The sequence below is a fragment of the Chelon labrosus genome, assembly GCF_963514085.1.
Source record: "Chelon labrosus genome assembly, chromosome: 12".
Lineage (NCBI taxonomy): Eukaryota > Metazoa > Chordata > Actinopteri > Mugiliformes > Mugilidae > Chelon > Chelon labrosus.
The window spans coordinates 4,652,561-4,673,096 of record NC_140345.1 but is presented as its reverse complement, the minus strand read 5'-3'; the positions used below and the strand labels follow the sequence as shown (position 1 = coordinate 4,673,096).

The following is a 20,536-nucleotide window of genomic DNA, read 5'->3' as shown; positions in this document are numbered from 1 at the left end:
CACGTGTCTTCGTGATCCTGTCCTCCATCTCCTGCTTTGCTGGGATCAGCGGCAAAACATCTTTTGCCCACTTCTCTGCCTTTGAGAGGTTCAACTGCTGATTTGCTACTAGTATCATATTCAATGTTTCAGGTGAGTCATGGATACAGTAAATGCCATATAAAATTAGTTTTGTTACGTAAAATTCACCATGTATGACATGTTGTTTTGTGAATTTGCATATGTTCAAACAAAGCTCAGCATCACTGCCATAAATGTAGTTGCACCAGGTAACCTTCAACTAAAATGACCTTTACTTCTATGAACATGAATTTTACTGTGTGCCACTCCCTGCTCGCCTGGGCTTGGTGGCTCTGCTCATGACATCCTTTGCAGGTTTGTTCATACAAGACTTCAATAGACTCTTCTTAAATGACTGTATCTTACTGGTGGCAAACAGAATCTGTTGGACTTTTTACAATTCTGTCTCAAATCGCCAAGTGAAATAGATGTCTGTCATGTGAACATTCATTCATTCCTTCAGTCATTCATCTTCTGTAACCGCTTGTCCTGCAAAAGGTCGCGGAGAGGCTGGAGCCTATCCCAACTGTCATCGGGCGAGAGGCGGGGTACACCCTGGACAGGCCGCCGGTCTATCGAGGGGCTAACAGAGAGACAGACAACCATTCGTCATGTGAACATTTTTCTGTAAATTTATTTACAATAATTAGTCATTTACAGTAATTCTTGAAATTGCTGCTGTTCTGTGTTAATGCAGTCTTTAAGAATAACACACCATTAACAATTACACACATTTCCTGTACAGTGGTTTGTTGTGGTGACATTATATCACACTTGATCTGTCTGTGTAGTGTAGAAATGCTCTTCATGGTAATTCAACACTGTTTACAGCTGAGGTGTGTTATTTTGCAGTTATATTCTACATGTGTGCTGACAGAATACATGAGTGTGGAAGAGAGGCTGGCCCTGTTTAAAGTAAACAGGAAGTAATGCTTTGACGCTGCACAAGATATCAATGCACATTTAAATGGAAAGCAATAACATTTGGAAATATGCAAATGTACCTAACATGTCTTGTGGTTCTGTTATATAATGGTCTAATAGCATTAGATCAGCTTAAATGTTTTAAGGGTGTCAGACACACCACTGAAGATGTATTTTACTCTTCACTAGACCTTGTGTCCTGCCTTTCCATTTCCACATCAGTAGACCCATGTTTCCTGAAAATGAACTTTTGGCCTGTGCAGTGGAAGGTGGAGGAAGAAAAGTAGAAGATGATGGGATCAAGACAGGTGTTGAAAGTGCTAAGCAGCAAGGTGTAGTACCTCCACTCTGGGCTTTTATCCTGGAAGTAACCAATTACATGAGAGATATTGTATGGTACAACACAAATAAGGAACACAGCAAGAGTCCCCAGGGCCATGCCAATGGCCTTCTTCTTCTGCATCCTTGATATCCTTGGACGGCTGTACAGAATATAGATGCAGTTCAAGTAGCAAAAAACACAAATTAGAAGGGGTCCAAGGCAAAGCACAAAGAAAACCTCCAACCGAGCCGGGAGGACGAAATCCAACTGTTTTTCTGTGAAGTTTTCAAAACACACAGTGGCGTTTTTGTTGGACAGGTCTGGGTCGTGTAGGGTGATCAAAATGATACTGCAGTGTGCTGCTGAGATCAGCCAAATAACAACACAGATACTAATGGTGTACGAAGGTTTTTGCAGCCGCTGATAGGTGATAGGGAATGCTACTGCTATGTAGCGCACCACACTGACTGCCATCAGCAGCAACGAGCTGGTGTAGACTGTGAAGAAAAAGATGTAGGAGGTGATGGAGCACATGAAGTTGGGCAGAGTCCATTTCATGCCAGACGCTGCCTCATGCATCTTGAGAGAAAGGACGATCAAGAAGAGCAGGTCGGAGACAGTCAGGTTGAGCAGCAGGATGTCTGTTGGACGTGGCTTGGAGCGGATCTTCATACTGAAGGCATAGAGAGCCAGGAGATTGGCCGGGAAACCAAACAGGAAGGAAATGATGTAAACTGAGAGAAGGGCCTTGCTCTTCACCATTATGGAACTAAACCAGAGAACATGATAAACATCAATGGGAATGTGTGTAGAGACCAGAGATTATAAGGTAATATAAAACAAACACATCCACTTTATGTCCCAGACAATAACACCTGTTCATGTCAGACATACACTTGTTGATTTTAAGTCAAATCAGAGTCCCGAGGTTTTGATCAACACTCTTATTAAAGATACTGTAAATACATCAGTTCTGTTTGCCATCCTTGTTCTTTTTTACATAAGGAGGCAGGAAGGTAATGGGGAAAAGCCTCTCCATGACTCTGACTAGTACCAAATCAAATGAGGCACAATTAGTTTTCAAGTTCACATTTCAAACACCAGATAGGAAATGTCAACACCAAACAGGACTTGCAAAGCTTAGCTTGTTAAGGTAAAACATATTTACTTACCTGGTAGCAGATTATTTTAGAATTGTTAAGGCTAAAGACAAAAAAAGCTAAATTTGGTGACTTTCCTCAGAGACGACTTGTTTGTAACTTGCAGACATCACCTCTGTCATTTGTCTGTGGCAATGCACTGGTATAAATTCAGTCCTGTTGCCAGAAAGGGAAGTTATGGTGACAGGATACTAATGATTTAAATCCAGTGACGCTGATGGGTGTCAGCACAGCCCCCTGAAAGCATATGAAAAATTTTCATTCCTTTGCATCTTCAGGTTACTACTGTTTCCTCAAGCAGTTTCCTATTTTTTAATATCTTTTATAGAAAATGACTAAGTATTTTGTATTTGTATACTGTATAATACTGGTAACTGTGCTTCTTCCTGCGTGCTTCCCCTCTCATGAGTCCAGATACTACCAGTCTGAATTGTTGGGGCCCATTAGCCATGCTGGAAGCTACACTGCGTGGCTGTTGACACATTTCCTCACGCTTCTTCTTTTCCTTATTGGATTGCCCCTTTTGGCTTTGCCTTATCCGTCCTTTATACCTGCATTGTCTTTTCACCTGATCTGCCTCTGGGACCTGTGCCCCTGGAATCTGTTTGCCCGGGGATATCTGAGCCTTTCAATTGCTTTTTCTTCTTGCTTCGCTTTAGGAACGTTAATATTTAGAGACGTTTTGGGCATAGTTTTCTGTTTTGCTGACTGTTACGTGCGGCTGTTCTTCCCGTCTCCTCCTGGTCACTCCTCCCCTGGCCTGCTAAGCACTTGAATCGCATTTGTGCTCAGGTAGGGGAGGAGACTATATAAGGAGACGAGGGAGGCAGTGCTGGGTCTCTCTCTCTCGCTCATTCTCTTACTCTCTCACCATCGCTGGCGCACGTCCCGACAACGTAGGCGTCCAGGTTTTGTCCATGTTTCTTTGTGTTTAAGCAGGTGGATTATTTCTTTAACCTACAAAGTATTTAAAACTTCGTAGGCTTTATTATTTTAGTTTGGATTGTAGGTGACCGGTAGTCCTGTTTTCGCTTTTTGTTCATGTTGTTTAGGTTTAGTTTAAGTACTTTAATTTAGTCGGAATGAGGTTGGGGTCCTACGGCCCTATGTGGGCTGGCCCCGTGTCCGAGTTCCTCTTTTGTTCTTTTTGGCCGGCACCTACAGTCCTTTTTGGTTCTTTGAGTTTGTTTGTTGTTTTTCTCCCCTGCTCTTGTTTTGAGTTTAAATAAAACACATTTTTGTAGAACCTCCAATTGTTGTCTGGCGTCCCTTTGATATGTTATGTGTCTATCGAGCCTTTTAAAAGAAGAGACTGTAACACTGACACAAGCCAACTTTCTTATTGTGCATAGCTAACCACGTTTGCTGTGCATCTTGGCCTCCAGATGACCATAAGTGTGGTTGTAGATTTGCGTTTAGTTCCTTTATATTTTGTATTTCTGTATTATTTTGTGTTCTTTTGCTGACTTGTTTTGTAAGGTGACTAACCCTAACCCTTGACATGAATAGTTTGAAAGTGCTCTTTTGTAGTTCTTCCTCTCTGGTGGGTTACTGTTAAGAGCAGGGAGGAGGACTTTTAGGCAGCTTAGGAGTTTCTTAAGCAGAGAAGAAAATGGCTGAAAGAGGCAGGAGAGATATTCTCCAAACACTGACTGACAATCCAGCTTGTTACAATCGCAATATCACCGGAAATGAAAGTCATCATAACACTGAGGTATTTAGTAACAGGAAAAATGCAAAAATACAACAATGCAGCAGTGATGACTTGGGGGCAATTCTACGTCTCTAAACACTTTTATTCTCATTGACCAGTCGAGACAGAAGCAAACACAGTTCCTCTGTCCAGTTGGGTTTCCTACTTCATTTCTTCTCCACTGCTGTTTGGTTTGTGGAAGATTTGAACACCAACCAACACTGCTTCTTCTTCTTAGCAATCACAGAAATTGATGAAAGCTGAGCCATTTTACCCTCATTAATACCAAAAGGATGGAAAATGACCAGTATGGTAAATGAATGGAAGCAAATAAATAGAACTATCAGCATGTGAATACTGTGCAAGTGGGAGTTTTCACACATTTTTTAGGATAATTTTTAAAGTATAGTTACTATTTATTTATTTTTTTCTGTAAAATCCATTTAATGTCAGACAGTCAGAACAAAAAAAGATGTTTGTCATTTTATACAATGTAAGTAAACTTCTCGTTTCAACTGTATTCAGCAACAGTAACCACTGCTGCTGTTTCCACATACATGATAGTTGACAAATCCAGAGAAGTTCCCCTGAAATAACATTGAAAATGTTTCAAAGTATTTTGGCTTTGCTTTGCTTCGTCTCAGCTTACTAGAATGAGACACGTGTCTTCGTGATCCTGTCCTCCATCTCCTGCTTTGCTGGGATCAGCGGCAAAACATCTTTTGCCCACTTCTCTGCCTTTGAGAGGTTCAACTGCTGATTTGCTACTAGTATCATATTCAATGTTTCAGGTGAGTCATGGATACAGTAAATGCCATATAAAATTAGTTTTGTTATGTAAAATTCACCATGTATGACATGTTGTTTTGTGAATTTGCATATGTTCAAACAAAGCTCAGCATCACTGCCATAAATGTGGTTGCACCAGGTAACCTTCAACTAAAATGACCTTTACTTCTATGAACATGAATTTTACTGTGTGCCACTCTCTGCTCGCCTGGGCTTGATGGCTCTGCTCATGACATCCTTTGCAGGTTTGTTCATACAAGACTTCAACAGACTCTTCTTAAATGACTGTATCTTACTGGTGGCAAACAGAATCTGTTGGACTTTTTACAATTCTGTCTCAAATCGCCAAGTGAAATAGACGTCTGTCATGTGAACATTCATTCATTCCTTCAGTCATTCATCTTCTGTAACCGCTTGTCCTGCAAAAGGTCGCGGGGAGGCTGGAGCCTATCCCAACTGTCATCGGGCGAGAGGCGGGGTACACCTTGGACAGGCCGCCGGTCTATCGAGGGGCTAACACAGAGAGACAGACAACCATTCGTCATGTGAACATTTTTCTGTAAATTTATTTACAATAATTAGTCATTTACAGTAATTCTTGAAATTGCTGCTGTTCTGTGTTAACGCAGTCTTTAAGAATAACACACCATTAACAATTACACACATTTCCTGTACAGTGGTTTGTTGTGGTGACATTACATCACACTTGATCTGTCTGTGTAGTGTGGAAATGCTCTTCATGGTAACTCAACACTGTTTACAGCTGAGGTGTGTTATTTTGCAGTTATATTCTACATGTGTGCTGACAGAATACATGAGTGCGGAAGAGAGGCTGGCCCTGTTTAAAGTAAACAGGAAGTAATGCTTTGACGCTGCACAAGATATCAATGCACATTTAAATGGAAAGCAATAACATTTGGAAAAATGCATAAGTACCTAACATGTCTTGTGGTTCTGTTACATAATGGCTTGTGGTGGAAGACACAGTCTAATAGCATTAGATCAGCTTTAATGTTTTAAGGGTGTCAGACACACCACTGAAGATGTATTTTACTCTTCGCCAGAGCTTGTGCCCTGCCTTTCCATTTCCATAGCACTAGACCCATGTTTCCTGAAAATGAACTTTTGGCCTGTGCAGTGGAAGGTGGAGGAAGAAAAGTAGAAGATGATGGGATCAATACAGGTGTTGAAAGTGCTAAGCAGCAAGGTGTAGTACCTCCACTCTGGGCTTTTACGCTGGGAGTAACCAATTACATGAGAGATATTGTATGGTACATCACAAATAAGGAACACAGCAAGAGTCCCCAGGGCCATGCCAATGGCCTTCTGCTTCTGCATCCTTGATATCCTTGGACGGGTGTACAGAATATAGATGCAGTTCAAGTAGCAAAAAACACAAATTAGAAGGGGTCCAAGGCAAAGCACAATGAAAAACTCCAACCGAGCTGGGAGGAGGAACTTCATCTGGTCTGTTGTGAAGTTTTCATAGCACACAGTGGCGTTTTTGTTGGACAGGTTTGGGTGGTGTAGGGTGATCAAAACGATGCTGCAGTGTGCTGCTGAGATCAGCCAAATAACAACACAGATACTAATGGTGTACACAGGTTTTTGCAGCCACTGATAGGTGATAGGGAATGCTACTGCTATGTAGCGCACCACACTGACTGCCATCAGCAGCAACGAGCTGGTGTAGATTGTGAAGAAAAAGATGTAGGAGGTGATGGAGCACATGAAGCTGGGCAGAGTCCATTTCATGTCAGACGCTGCCTCATGCATCTTGAGAGGAAGGACGATCAAGAAGAGCAGGTCGGAGACAGTCAGGTTGAGCAGCAGGATGTGTGTTGGACGTGGCTTGGAGCGGATCTTCATACTGAAGGCATAGAGAGCCAGGAGATTGGCCGGGAAACCAAACAGGAAGGAAATGATGTAAACTGAGAGAAGGGCCTTGCTCTTCACCATTATGGAACTAAACCAGAGAACATGATAAACATCAATGGGAATGTGTGTAGAGACCAGAGATTATAAGGTAATATAAAACAAACACATCCACTTTATGTCCCAGACAATAACACCTGTTCATGTCAGACATACACTTGTTGATTTTAAGTCAAATCAGAGTCCCGAGGTTTTGATCAACACTCTTATTAAAGATACTGTAAATACATCAGTTCTGTTTGCCATCCTTGTTCTTTTTTACATAAGGAGGCAGGAAGGTAATGGGGAAAAGCCTCTCCATGACTCTGACTAGTACCAAATCAAATGAGGCACAATTAGTTTTCAAGTTCACATTTCAAACACCAGATAGGAAATGTCAACACCAAACAGGACTTGCAAAGCTTAGCTTGTTAAGGTAAAACATATTTACTTACCTGGTAGCAGATTATTTTAGAATTGTTAAGGCTAAAGACAAAAAAAGCTAAATTTGGTGACTTTCCTCAGAGACGACTTGTTTGTAACTTGCAGACATCACCTCTGTCATTTGTCTGTGGCAATGCACTGGTATAAATTCAGTCCTGTTGCCAGAAAGGGAAGTTATGGTGACAGGATACTAATGATTTAAATCCAGTGACGCTGATGGGTGTCAGCACAGCCGCCTGAAAGCATATGAAAAATTTTCATTCCTTTGCATCTTCAGGTTACTACTGTTTCCTCAAGCAGTTTCCTATTTTTTAATATCTTTTATAGAAAATGACTAAGTATTTTGTATTTGTATACTGTATAATACTGGTAACTGTGCTTCTTCCTGCGTGCTTCCCCTCTCATGAGTCCAGATACTACCAGTCTGAATTGTTGGGGCCCATTAGCCATGCTGGAAGCTACACTGCGTGGCTGTTGACACATTTCCTCACGCTTCTTCTTTTCCTTATTGGATTGCCCCTTTTGGCTTTGCCTTATCCGTCCTTTATACCTGCATTGTCTTTTCACCTGATCTGCCTCTGGGACCTGTGCCCCTGGAATCTGTTTGCCTGGGGATATCTGAGCCTTTCAATTGCTTTTTCTTCTTGCTTCGCTTTAGGAACGTTAATATTTAGAGACGTTTTGGGCATAGTTTTCTGTTTTGCTGACTGTTACGTGCGGCTGTTCTTCCCGTCTCCTCCTGGTCACTCCTCCCCTGGCCTGCTAAGCACTTGAATCGCATTTGTGCTCAGGTAGGGGAGGAGACTATATAAGGAGGCGAGGGAGGCAGTGCTGGGTCTCTCTCTCTCTATCTCATTCTCTTACTCTCTCACCATCGCTGGCGCACGTCCCGACAACGTAGGCGTCCAGGTTTTGTCCATGTTTCTTTGTGTTTAAGCAGGTGGATTATTTCTTTAACCTACAAAGTATTTAAAACTTCGTAGGCTTTATTATTTTAGTTTGGGTTGTAGGTGACCGGTAGTCCTGTTTTCGCTTTTTGTTCATGTTGTTTAGGTTTAGTTTAAGTACTTTAATTTAGTCGGAATGAGGTTGGGGTCCTACGGCCTTATGTGGGCTGGCCCCGTGTCCGAGTTCCTCTTTTGTTCTTTTTGGCTGGCACCTACAGTCCTTTTTGTTTTTTTGAGTTTGTTTGTTGTTTTTCTCCCCTGCTCTTGTTTTGAGTTTAAATAAAACACATTTTTGTAGAACCTCCAATTGTTGTCTGGCGTCCCTTTGATATGTTATGTGTCTATCGAGCCTTTTAAAAGAAGAGACCGTAACACTGACACAAGCCAACTTTCTTATTGTGCATAGCTAACCACGTTTGCTGTGCTGCTTGGCCTCCAGATGACCATCAGTGTGGTTGTAGATTTGCATTTAGTTCCTTTATATTTTGTATTTCTGTATTATTTTGTGTTCTTTTGCTGACTTGTTTTGTAAGGTGACTAACCCTAACCCTTGACATGAATAGTTTGAAAGTGCTCTTTTGTAGTTCTTCCTCTCTGGTGGGTTACTGTTAAGAGCAGGGAGGAGGACTTTTAGGCAGCTTAGGAGTTTCTTAAGCAGAGAAGAAAATGGCTGAAAGAGGCAGGAGAGATATTCTCCAAACACTGACTGACAATCCAGCTTGTTACAATCGCAATATCACCGGAAATGAAAGTCATCACAACACTGTGGTATTTAGCAACAGGAAAAATGCAAAAATGCAACAATGCAGCAGTGATGACTTGGGGGCAATTCTACGTCTCTAAACACTTTTATTCTCATTGACCAGTTGAGACAGAAGCAAACACAGTTCCTCTGTCCAGTTGGGTTTCCTACTTCATTTCTTCTCCACTGCTGTTTGGTTTGTGGAAGATTTGAACACCAACCAACACTGCTTCTTCTTCTTAGCAATCACAGAAATTGATGAAAGCTGAGCCATTTTACCCTCATTAATACCAAAAGGATGGAAAATGACCAGTATGGTAAATGAATGGAAGCAAATAAATAGAACTATCAGCATGTGAATACTGTGCAAGTGGGAGTTTTCACACATTTTGTAGGATAATTTTTAAAGTATAGCTTACTATTTCTTTATTTTTTTCTGTAAAATCCATTTAATGTCAGACAGTCAGAACAAAAAAAGATGTTTGTCATTTTATACAATGTAAGTAAACTTCTCATTTCAACTGTATTCAGCAACAGTAACCACTGCTGCTGTTTCCACATACATGATAGTTGACAAATCCAGAGAAGTTCCCCTGAAATAACATTGAAAATGTTTCAAAGTATTTTGGCTTTGCTTTGCTTCGTCTCAGCTTACTAGAATGAGACACGTGTCTTCGTGATCCTGTCCTCCATCTCCTGCTTTGCTGGGATCAGCGGCAAAACATCTTTTGCCCACTTCTCTGCCTTTGAGAGGTTCAACTGCTGATTTGCTACTAGTATCATAGTCAATGTTTCAGGTGAGTCATGGATACAGTAAATGCCATATAAAATTAGTTTTGTTACGTAACCTTCACCATGTATGACATGTTGTTTTGTGAATTTGCATATGTTCAAACAAAGCTCAGCATCACTGCCATAAATGTAGTTGCACCAGGTAACCTTCAACTAAAATGACCTTTACTTCTATGAACATGAATTTTACTGTGTGCCACTCCCTGCTCGCCTGGGCTTGATGGCTCTGCTCATGACATCCTTTGCAGGTTTGTTCATACAAGACTTCAATAGACTCTTCTTAAATGACTGTATCTTACTGGTGGCAAACAGAATCTGTTAGACTTTTTACAATTCTGTCTCAAATCGCCAAGTGAAATAGACGTCTGTCATGTGAACATTCATTCATTCCTTCAGTCATTCATCTTCTGTAACCGCTTGTCCTGCAAAAGGTCGCGGGGAGGCTGGAGCCTATCCCAACTGTCATTGGGCGAGAGGCGGGGTACACCCTGGACAGGCTGCCGGTCTATCGAGGGGCTAACACAGAGAGACAGACAACCATTCGTCATGTGAACATTTTTCTGTAAATTTATTTACAATAATTAGTCATTTACAGTAATTCTTGAAATTGCTGCTGTTCTGTGTTAATGCAGTCTTTAAGAATAACACACCATTAACAATTACACACATTTCCTGTACAGTGGTTTGTTGTGGTGACATTACATTACACTTGATCTGTCTGTGTAGTGTAGAAATGCTCTTCATGGTAATTCAACACTGTTTACAGCTGAGGTGTGTTATTTTGCAGTTATATTCTACATGTGTGCTGACAGAATACATGAGTGCGGAAGAGAGGCTGGCCCTGTTTAAAGTAAACAGGAAGTAATGCTTTGACGCTGCACAAGATATCAATGCACATTTAAATGGAAAGCAATAACATTTGGAAATATGCAAATGTACCTAACATGTCTTGTGGTTCTGTTATATAATGGTCTAATAGCATTAGATCAGCTTAAATGTTTTAAGGGTGTCAGACACACCACTGAAGATGTATTTTACACTTCACTAGACCTTGTGTCCTGCCTTTCCATTTCCACATCAGTAGACCCATGTTTCCTGAAAATGAACTTTTGGCCTGTGCAGTGGAAGGTAGAGGAAGAAAAGTAGAAGATGATGGGATCAAGACATGTGTTGAAAGTGCTAAGCAGCAAGGTGTAGTACCTCCACTCTGGGCTTTTACGCTGGATGTAACCAATTACATGAGAGATATTGTATGGTATAACACAAATAAGGAACACAGCAAGAGTCCCCAGGGCCATGCCAATGGCCTTCTTCTTCTGCATCCTTGATATCCTTGGACGGGTGTACAGAATATAGATGCAGTTCAAGTAGCAAAAAACACAAATTAGAAGGGGTCCAAGGCAAAGCACAAAGAAAACCTCCAACCGAGCCGGGAGGACGAAATCCAACTGTTTTTCTGTGAAGTTTTCAAAACACACAGTGGCGTTTTTGTTGGACAGGTCTGGGTCGTGTAGGGTGATCAAAATGATGCTGCAGTGTGCTGCTGAGATTAGCCAAATAACAACACAGATACTAATGGTGTACACAGGTTTTTGCAGCTGCTGATAGGTGATAGGGAATGCTACTGCTATGTAGCGCACCACACTGACTGCCATCAGCAGCAACGAGCTGGTGTAGACTGTGAAGAAAAATATGTAGGAGGTGATGGAGCACATGAAGTTGGGCAGAGTCCATTTCATGTCAGACGCTGCCTCATGCATCTTGAGAGAAAGGACGATCAAGAAGAGCAGGTCGGAGACAGTCAGGTTGAGCAGCAGGATGTGTGTTGGACGTGGCTTGGAGCGGATCTTCATACTGAAGGCATAGAGAGCCAGGAGATTGGCCGGGAAACCAAACAGGAAGGAAATGATGTAAACTGAGAGAAGGGCCTTGCTCTTCACCATTATGGAACTAAACCAGAGAACATGATAAACATCAATGGGAATGTGTGTAGAGACCAGAGATTATAAGGTAATATAAAACAAACACATCAACTTTATGTCCCAGACAATAACACCTGTTCATGTCAGACATTTTTATAAACTTGTTGGTTTTAAGTCAAATCAGAGTCCCGAGGTTTTGATCAACACTCTTATTAAAGATATTGTAAATACATCAGTTCTGTTTGCCATCCTTGTTCTTTTTTACATAAGGAGGCAGGAAGGTAATGGGGAAAAGCCTCTCCATGACTCTGACTAGTACCAAATCAAATGAGCCACAATTGGTTTTCAAGTTCACATTTCAAACACCAGATAGGAAATTTCAACACCAAACAGGACTTGCAAAGCTTAGCTTGTTAAGGTAAAACATATTTACTTACCTGGTAGCAGATGATTTTAGAATTGTTAAGGCTAAAGAAAAAAAAAAGCTAAATTTGGTGACTTTCCTCAGAGACGACTTGTTTGTAACTTGCAGACATCACCTCTGTCGTTTGTCTGTGGAAATGCACTGGTATAAATTCAGTCCTGTTGCCAGAAAGGGAAGTTATGGTGACAGGATACTAATGATTTAAATCCAGTGACGCTGATGGGTGTCAGCACAGCCCCCTGAAAGCATATGAAAAATTTTCATTCCTTTGCATCTTCAGGTTACTTCTTCGGTTATTTCCTCAAGTAGTTTCCTATTTTTTAATATCTTTTATAGAAAATGACTAAGTATTTTGTATTTGTATACTGTATAATACTGGTAACTGTGCTACTTCCTGCGTGCTTCCCCTCTCATGAGTCCAAATACTACCAGTCTGAATTGTTGGGGCCCATTAGCCATGCTGGAAGCTACACTGCGTGGCTGTTGACGCATTTCCTCACGCTTCTTCTTTTCCTTATTGGATTGCCCCTTTTGGCTTTGCCGTATCCGTCCTTTATACCTGCATTGTCTTTTCACCTGATCTGCCTCTGGGACCTGTGCCCCTGGAATCTGTTTGCCCGGGGATATCTGAGCCTTTCAATTGCTTTTTGTTCTTGCTTCGCTTTAGGAACGTTAATATTTAGAGACGTTTTGGGCATAGTTTTCTGTTTTGCTGACTGTTACGTGCGGCTGTTCTTCCCGTCTCCTCTTTTTGGCTGGCACCTACAGTCCTTTTTGGTTCTTTGAGTTTGTTTGTTGTTTTTCTCCCCTGCTCTTGTTTTGAGTTTAAATAAAACACATTTTTGTAGAACCTCCAATTGTTGTCTGGCGTCCCTTTGATATGTTATGTGTCTATCGAGCCTTTTAAAAGAAGAGACCGTAACACTGACACAAGTCAACTTTCTTATTGTGCATAGCTAACCACGTTTGCTGTGCTGCTTGGCCTCCAGATGACCATAAGTGTGGTTGTAGATTTGCGTTTAGTTCCTTTATATTTTGTATTTCTGTATTATTTTGTGTTCTTTTGCTGACTTGTTTTGTAAGGTGACTAACCCTAACCCTTGACATGAATAGTTTGAAAGTGCTCTTTTGTAGTTCTTCCTCTCTGGTGGGTTACTGTTAAGAGCAGGGAGGAGGACTTTTAGGCAGCTTAGGAGTTTCTTAAGCAGAGAAGAAAATGGCTGAAAGAGGCAGGAGAGATATTCTCCAAACACTGACTGACAATCCAGCTTGTTACAATCGCAATATCACCGGAAATGAAAGTCATCACAACACTGAGGTATTTAGCAACAGGAAAAATGCAAAAATGCAACAATGCAGCAGTGATGACTTGGGGGCAAATCTACGTCTCTAAACACTTTTATTCTCATTGACCAGTAGAGACAGAAGCAAACACAGTTCCTCTGTCCAGTTGGGTTTCCTACTTCATTTCTTCTCCACTGCTGTTTGGTTTGTGGAAGATTTGAACACCAACCAACACTGCTTCTTCTTCTTAGCAATCACAGAAATTGATGAAAGCTGAGCCATTTTACCCTCATTAATACCAAAAGGATGGAAAATGACCAGTATGGTAAATGAATGGAAGCAAATAAATAGAACTATCAGTATGTGAATACTGTGCAAGTGGGAGTTTTCACACATTTTGTAGGATAATTTTTAAAGTATAGCTTACTATTTATTTATTTTTTCTGTAAAATTCATTCATTCATTCATCTTCTATACCCAGTTATTCCTGTTGAGGGTCGTGGGGTCTGCTGGAGCCTATCCCAGCTGTCATCGGGCGAGAGGCAGGGGTACACCCTGGACAGGTCTCCAGTCCATCGCAGGGCTAACACAGAGAGAGACAACCATTCACACTCTCACTCATACCTACAGCCAATTTCGAATCACCAATTAACCTAATGAGCATGTCTTTGGATGGTGGGAGGAAGCCGGAGTACCCAGAGAGAACCCACGCAGACACAGGGAGAACATGCAAACTCCACACAGAAAGGCCCAGCCAGCCCATTGAGTCGAACCGGTGACCTTCTCGCTGTGAGGCATCAGTGCTAACCACCTCGCCACTGTGCCGCCCCTTTTTCTGTAAAATATTATTTATAATTACACAGTCTTCATACAGATTAGATTCTATTATTAAGTCTATTGATTTGACGGTCCATTCTAGGCACATTATCACCACAAGTGTATTTTTATCTAGCTTTTAGGATCAACCAATCACACCTTCTGAAATGATGACTCATACCTAGCAACGGGGTCAACCACACCTCCTCACTAAAATAAGAGTTTCTGTCAATTCTTTGCTCAGAGTTCTCTGAGAATTTTCTGGAATCACTCCTAAGCTAAGACTCCTAGCTAGGAATTTTTAGGCTAAGTTAGGAGCTCTCTGAGAGGATTCTCAGAATCTCCTGGGAATACGGGCCCAGGAGTGTAACAAGTTGAGCTATAGTTCCATGAAACTGGAGTTCTGAGCACTCAAATAGGCAATGACGGAGAAGTTCAGGGAGTATCTGTTGGGACCAGTGTTGGGAACGTTACTTTAAAAAAGTAATTAGTGATAGTTACTCACTACTTGTTCCAAAAAGTAACTGAGTTAGTAACTGAATTACTCTATAATAAAAGGAACTCGTTACCAGGGAAAGTAACTATTTGCGTTACTGTTAAAAAAAAAAAGTTGCTATATGTCAAAGAATTTGGATCTCGTGCCCTGCATTTCCATTTCCACAGCACTAGACCCATGTTTCCTGAAAATGAACTTTTGGCCTGTGCAGTGGAAGGTGGAGGAAGAAAAGTAGAAGATGATGGGATCAAGAAATGTGTTGAAAGTGCTAAGCAGCAAGGCATAGTACCTCCACTGGGGGCTTTTACCCTGGAAGTAACCAATTACATGAGAGATATTGAATGGTATAACACAAAAAAGGAACACAGCAAGAGTCCCCAGGCCATGCCAATGGCCTTCTGCTTCTGCATCCTTGATATCCTTGGACGGGTGTACAGAATATAGATGCAGTTCAAGTAGCAAAAAACACAAATTAGAAGGGGAACAAGGCAAAGCACAATGAAAAACTCCAACCGAGACGGGAGGAGGAACTCCAACTGCTCTCTTGTGAAGTTTTCATAGCACACAGTTGCATTTTTGTTGGACAGGGCTGGGTGGTGTAGGCTGATGAAAGTAATGCTGCAGTGTGCTGCTGAGATCAGCCAAATAACAACACAGATACTAATCGCAAAGACAGGTTTTTGCAGCCGCTGATAGGTGATAGGGAATGCTACTGCTATGTAGCGCACCACACTGACTGCCATCAGCAGCAACGAGCTGGTGTAGATTGTGGAGAAAAAAAAGAAGGCGCTGATGGAGCACATGAAGCTGGGCAGAGTCCATTTCATGTCAGACGCTGCCTCGTGCATCTTGAGAGGAAGGACGATCAAGAAGAGCAGGTCGGAGACAGTCAGGTTGAGCAGCAGGATGTCTGTTGGACGTGGCTTGGAGCGGATCTTTATACTGAAAGCATAGAGAGCCAGGAGATTGGCCGGGAAACCAATCACGAAGGAAACGATGTAAACTGAGAGAATGGCCTCGCTCTTCACCATTGACCCCATTATGGAACTAAACCAGAGAATGTGATAAACATCAATGAGAATGTATGTGTAATGTGTAGTGACCAGAGTTTTTAAAGTAATATAAAATATGTTGATTTTAAGTCAAATCAGAGTCCCGAGGTTTTGATCAACACTCTTATTAAAGATACTGTAAATACATCAGTTCTGTTTGCCATCCTTGTTATTTTTTACATAAGGAGGGAAGAAGGAGATGGGGAAAAAGCCTCTCCATGACTCTGACTAGTACCAAATCAAATGAGCCACAATTGGTTCTCAAGCTCTCATTTCAAACACCAGATATGGAATTCCAACACCAAACAGTACTTGCAAAGCTTAGCTTGTTAAGGTAAAACATATTTACTTACCTGGCAGCAGATGATTTTAGAAATGTTGAGGTTTAAGAAACAAAAAAGCTTTCCTCTGAGACAACTAGTTTGTAACTTCGAGGAATCACTTCTGTCTTTTGTCTGTGGCGATGCACTGGTATAAAGGGAAGTTATGATTACAGGGTATTGGCGATTTAAATCCAGTGACGCTGATAGGTCTAAGAATAGCCGCCTGAAAGCATGAATTTTTTTCCTTCCTTTGCATCTTCAGGTTACTACTGTTTCCTCAATTAATTTCCTATTTTTAATAACTTTTATAGAAAATTACTAACTTTATTTAGTATTTTTTTACGAACTACTCCCTCTTTACAACGTCCATCTCTGTCTATTCAGGTCAGTTGCTGTGTGCTTTTGATTGGTTTGTCAGCCAGTTTCACCATGAAAACAGGAAGTTGTGTGCTGAGCTCGTCCCTGACTCTGAGGGCATGCATCCCTTGTTCCAGGTTGCCTGACCTCCATGAGTGTTGCAGATTTTCTGTGCGAGTCCAGTCCTGTGGAACTTCGTTGTTCACAGACCACTTCTGATGATTATACTACTTCCTGCGTGCTTCCCCTCTCCTGATTCCAAATACTGCCTATCTGAGTTTTTTTCCCTTGGGTGTGCTTCACTTTAGGAGCGTTAATATTTAGAGACGTTTTGTGCATAGTTTTCTGTTTTGCTGCCACAAGCCAACTTTCTTATTGTGCATAGCTAACCATGTTTGCTGTGCTGCTTGGCCTCCAGATGACAATCAGTGTGGTTGTAGATTTGCATTTAGTTCCTTTATATTTTGCATTTCTGCATTATTTTGCGTACTTTTGCTGACTTGTTTTGTAAGGTGACTTAGAATTCTGTTTTTTTTGACGTGAATATTTTGAAAGTGTTCTTTTGTAGTTCTTTCTTTTCTTCCACTGCTGTTGTATCTTGTATTGCAGAAGCTGAGAGCCTAAAGTGGTGGTGGCTGGTCCTCTCTGATGGCAGCATCTCCTTCACTAAGTACCCACTGTTTGCTTGTTCACGTGTGTGTGTTGGCTTTGTGTGTTTGGGGTGACCCTTCCCCGAGGTACCTCCTCTCCATCCAACTCGGAAGCAACTCTTAATGGACGAGTGTGTGACAGTTGGCTCTTTTTAATATTTTTGTATCAATAATAACTGCTTTTACAGATGCAATGTCATCTCCTGCCTGTTTGCATAACGAACCTGAGTGCCTTATAAGAATTTGTTTAATTAGGGTGAAATTCCTAGGATGTTGTTGCCGGATTGTTCAATTTCAGTTGGGGCAGAAAACCTTAGCTCCACCACCTGTGGCACGCGATCGTTCCTTTAGTAAAGGCCCCATAGTTTTATTAGACTCGGTCAGGAGCCGGGCCATTTCGCTAGGGAGTGTAATAGTGTACGTGTTCCACCTAACTCCCAGGCACCTTTCTCACTATAGTAGGCAGCCTTGTCCCAGTTCGGCTTCAGAAAACTAGTGCCCACAGTTCGAGTGGGGCATCCACTGGCTCAGGGCTTGTTTCATGTGGTGTGGGATGTTAATGTTAATGTCAGCATGCCCACATCTACAGGTGGACATGGCTGGAGTTCAAGTGCCTTGTTTGAGAGATACTGGGTCCATGGTGTCTACCATCACCAACTGCAACTTAAGGCAGCCAAACTCCAGTATTGGCTTGTAACGAAGCACAGTTTGTTACTTGTAAATATTGCACATGGGTAACAACTTGAGCTATTGCAATAATTGCACATTGCACTTTAGTCACGATAGCACTTTATTTGCCAAGATATGCACGGTACATTTTGCACATTGCTTATTTGCACATTGTTGGTACAGATATGTAAATTACTTTAGTTATTGAATGTTTAATGAACTTTTAAGTAACCTCGTGACCACGGATGTTTGCGTGCTGTCGGGCAGGTGCAGGAGTGCGCACTCGGCTCCACCTGCAAGAGGAGAGGAAAGTTAAGCTCCGCCAAAATTGTGCATTGAATTGGAAAGACTAAACCATAAGCATGCAGAAGTAATTGTAAAGAAGTGTGGTGCAAGATCGTTAAGTGGTAAGGGTGCAATCTGGTGCAATAGCGATAAAAGTGAGTTGTTTGTGTTTAACACCTACCTGTCCAGTCCGTGTCTTCTCCAGGGTGCGTGGCCAAAAGATTCCGGGCACAGTTATAAACGTTCCGGGAGAGACCAAGCGGCAGAATAGGAAGTGGGGGAATTTCAAGTGCTGGTGTTCATTTCTATATTTTGTATTTATATTTATATATGTGTATTTGGGGTCAGGATAGCAGCATATTATGTGTTATGAGTAATGGGGAAATTTGTCATTGGAAAGAAAGCCATTTGATAATATTTTAACTTACCTCTGAGTGGATTAGTCCAGTAATTAGGACCGGGGACACAGTACTTAAGGCGCCAGTTACAATCTGTCTGTGTTGCAGGTCTGATCTCACAGGACATATATCACTCTTGTTTGTAGCTGCTATGTTGATGTTAGTTAAATAAATGTAACAAAAACTGGGAAACCGGAGTCTGCTGCTTTTCTTCGGCATCATCCAGCCGCTCACAGGTCATCCATTTCACATGGCTATATAGAGTTAAGCGTTGAGCTATGTGGTAAGTTGATGCCCCACTGTGGAGTATTGGTTGTTGAGGATCCCCCCTGGTGATGTGTCTTCTCAGGTCCCTGGTATTGTGGGGATGAATGTGATTTGCAAATGCTACCAAGAGATTTTGGGCAGCACAGTTTGGCCTTGTTTGAACTTCCCCTTGATGTCTGAGTCCTCAAAGCCTTTTGTGCAGGCATTGCAAAAGTGCTATTGTGCTTGTGTGCAGGCACCTCAGAACCTTTCAGGAAAGGTAAAAGTTTGAAGAAGGAAGACGTGTTGCATCCCGGGAGGAGTGATGAAGATGGTGGCCACCATCTGTTGTTTAAGCCTCTGGACTCTGGTTTACCTGCTGGGCTGCTTGTTTCCTCATTTCTGGTCCAGGTCTTTAGAGGCACTGCGTATACTAGTTATCAGTGTGGGCTCCACTAAGATATTACTTTACCACACTACTGTAGGAATTGGACACGGTTAATGTTGTCAGTTTACCCGCAGGAGTCAAAGAGGTGCCATGTGGTCTAACCACCATAGCCTCCCAAATGTTTTTTTCCATTTGCCCAATCAAATGGAAGCAACTGACAATCCCAATTATCTTCCGAAGAGCAGGGTCAGATAGGGTTCCTCTATCTTAGCACTAATTCCTCACAGTAAGACCTGTCCAGGGTATTCCCCGCCTCTTGCCCAGTGACAGCTGGGATAGGGTCCAGCTGCCCTGTGACCCTGAGGACAAGTAGTTACAGACCCAGAGTACAACTGGTTACAGAAAATGATATCATAGATGATGTACCTGTTAAGCAGCGTTACAGGGGCATGCCTCCATCTGAATATGACGTAGTAAAAGAGCACATCAACCAACTGCTAGGAGCTGAGACAGTGTGCCAACCGGTGGCTTTCTTAGCTGTTCCCTCTACTAGTTATTCTGACACCAGTGATGCAGTGGTACAGAGTACAACATGGTCAAAAAAGACGGAGTTGTTTGCAGAGCTCTTCCCTCACTCTGAGCGCATGCATCCCTTGTTCCATGTTTCCTGAAACTCTGAGTGTTGCAGGTTTTCTATGCGAGTCCAGTCCTGTGGAACTTCATTGTCATTCACAGACCACTACTGGTAACTGTGCTATTTCCTGCATGCTTCCCCTCTCATGAGTCCTAATACTACAATCTGAATTGTTGGGGCCTATTAGTCATGCTGGAAGCTACACTGCGTGGCTGCTGACACATTTTCGCACGCTGCTGCTTTGCCTTATTAAATTGCTCCTTTTTGGGCTTTGCCTTCTCCGTCCTTAATACCTGCTTTGTCCATTTACCTGACCTGCCTCTGGGACTTGTGCCTCAGGAATCAGTTTGCCCGTGGATCTCTGAGCCTTATGTACATTTATTTTGATATGAATAGTTTTAGTGTTCTTTTGTAATAGTTTTCTTTGTGTGGACTCCAACTGACTGTTGTACCTTGTATTTCAGAAGCTGAGAGCCTAAAGTGGTGGTGACTAGGCCTCTGTGGTGGCATCTCCTTCACTGTGTACCCCCTTGTTTGCATGTTTAAGTGTGAGTTTGATTTGTGTGTTTGGGGTGACCCTTCCCCGAGATACCTCTCCTTGATAGCCCTCCTCTCCACCGGTGCATCAATAAAAAACGATTTTACGGATGGAACCTCGTCTCCAGCTCCTTTGCATAATGAAGCTGAGTGCCTTATAAAATTTTATTAAATTCATAATCCCTGATGCAACCTTTCTTTTCTCGCAGTGTGACTTTAAGACTGAACTTATTCTGTTTTAGGCCATTTAAGATAATGAAATTATTAG

General features: G+C 42.0%; 2 protein-coding genes and 1 pseudogene across 3 annotated transcripts; all 3 read right to left on the bottom strand.

Annotated features, from left to right (window-relative positions):
- Window positions 1-751: 751 nt before the first annotated feature.
- Window positions 752-7,256, bottom strand: LOC311497511 (uncharacterized protein). Its single transcript, XM_084557828.1, has 2 exons — window positions 6,003-7,256; window positions 752-2,111 (listed from the first exon to the last, which is right to left on the bottom strand). Exons 1-2 carry the CDS (start codon window positions 6,905-6,907, stop codon window positions 1,160-1,162), a joined length of 1,857 nt encoding a protein of 618 aa, XP_084413954.1. The 5' UTR covers window positions 6,908-7,256; the 3' UTR covers window positions 752-1,159.
- A 3,565-nt stretch (window positions 7,257-10,821) lies between these two features.
- LOC311497510 (free fatty acid receptor 2-like) lies at window positions 10,822-12,503 on the bottom strand (the record flags this gene model as incomplete). The annotated part of the gene is made up of 1 exon (XM_084557827.1): window positions 10,822-12,503. The coding sequence occupies exon 1, from the start codon at window positions 11,728-11,730 to the stop codon at window positions 10,822-10,824; it is 909 nt and encodes a 302-aa protein (XP_084413953.1). The 5' UTR covers window positions 11,731-12,503.
- Window positions 12,504-14,846: 2,343 nt separating this feature from the next.
- LOC311497509 (free fatty acid receptor 2-like) lies at window positions 14,847-16,375 on the bottom strand (annotated as a pseudogene). The gene has a single exon. The product of its transcript is annotated as a free fatty acid receptor 2-like (transcript).
- Window positions 16,376-20,536: the final 4,161 nt, after the last annotated feature.

Excerpts from the sequence above, each read along its gene's own strand:
- LOC311497511 (XM_084557828.1), bottom strand. The coding sequence starts at position 6,907 with ATGGTGAAGAGCAAGGCCCTTCTCTCAGTTTACATCATTTCCTTCCTG. Across the intron at positions 2,112-6,002 it reads GGCACAAGCTCTGGCGAAGA|CATTCCCATTGATGTTTATC; the intron begins GTAAAATACATC and ends GGTCTCTACACA.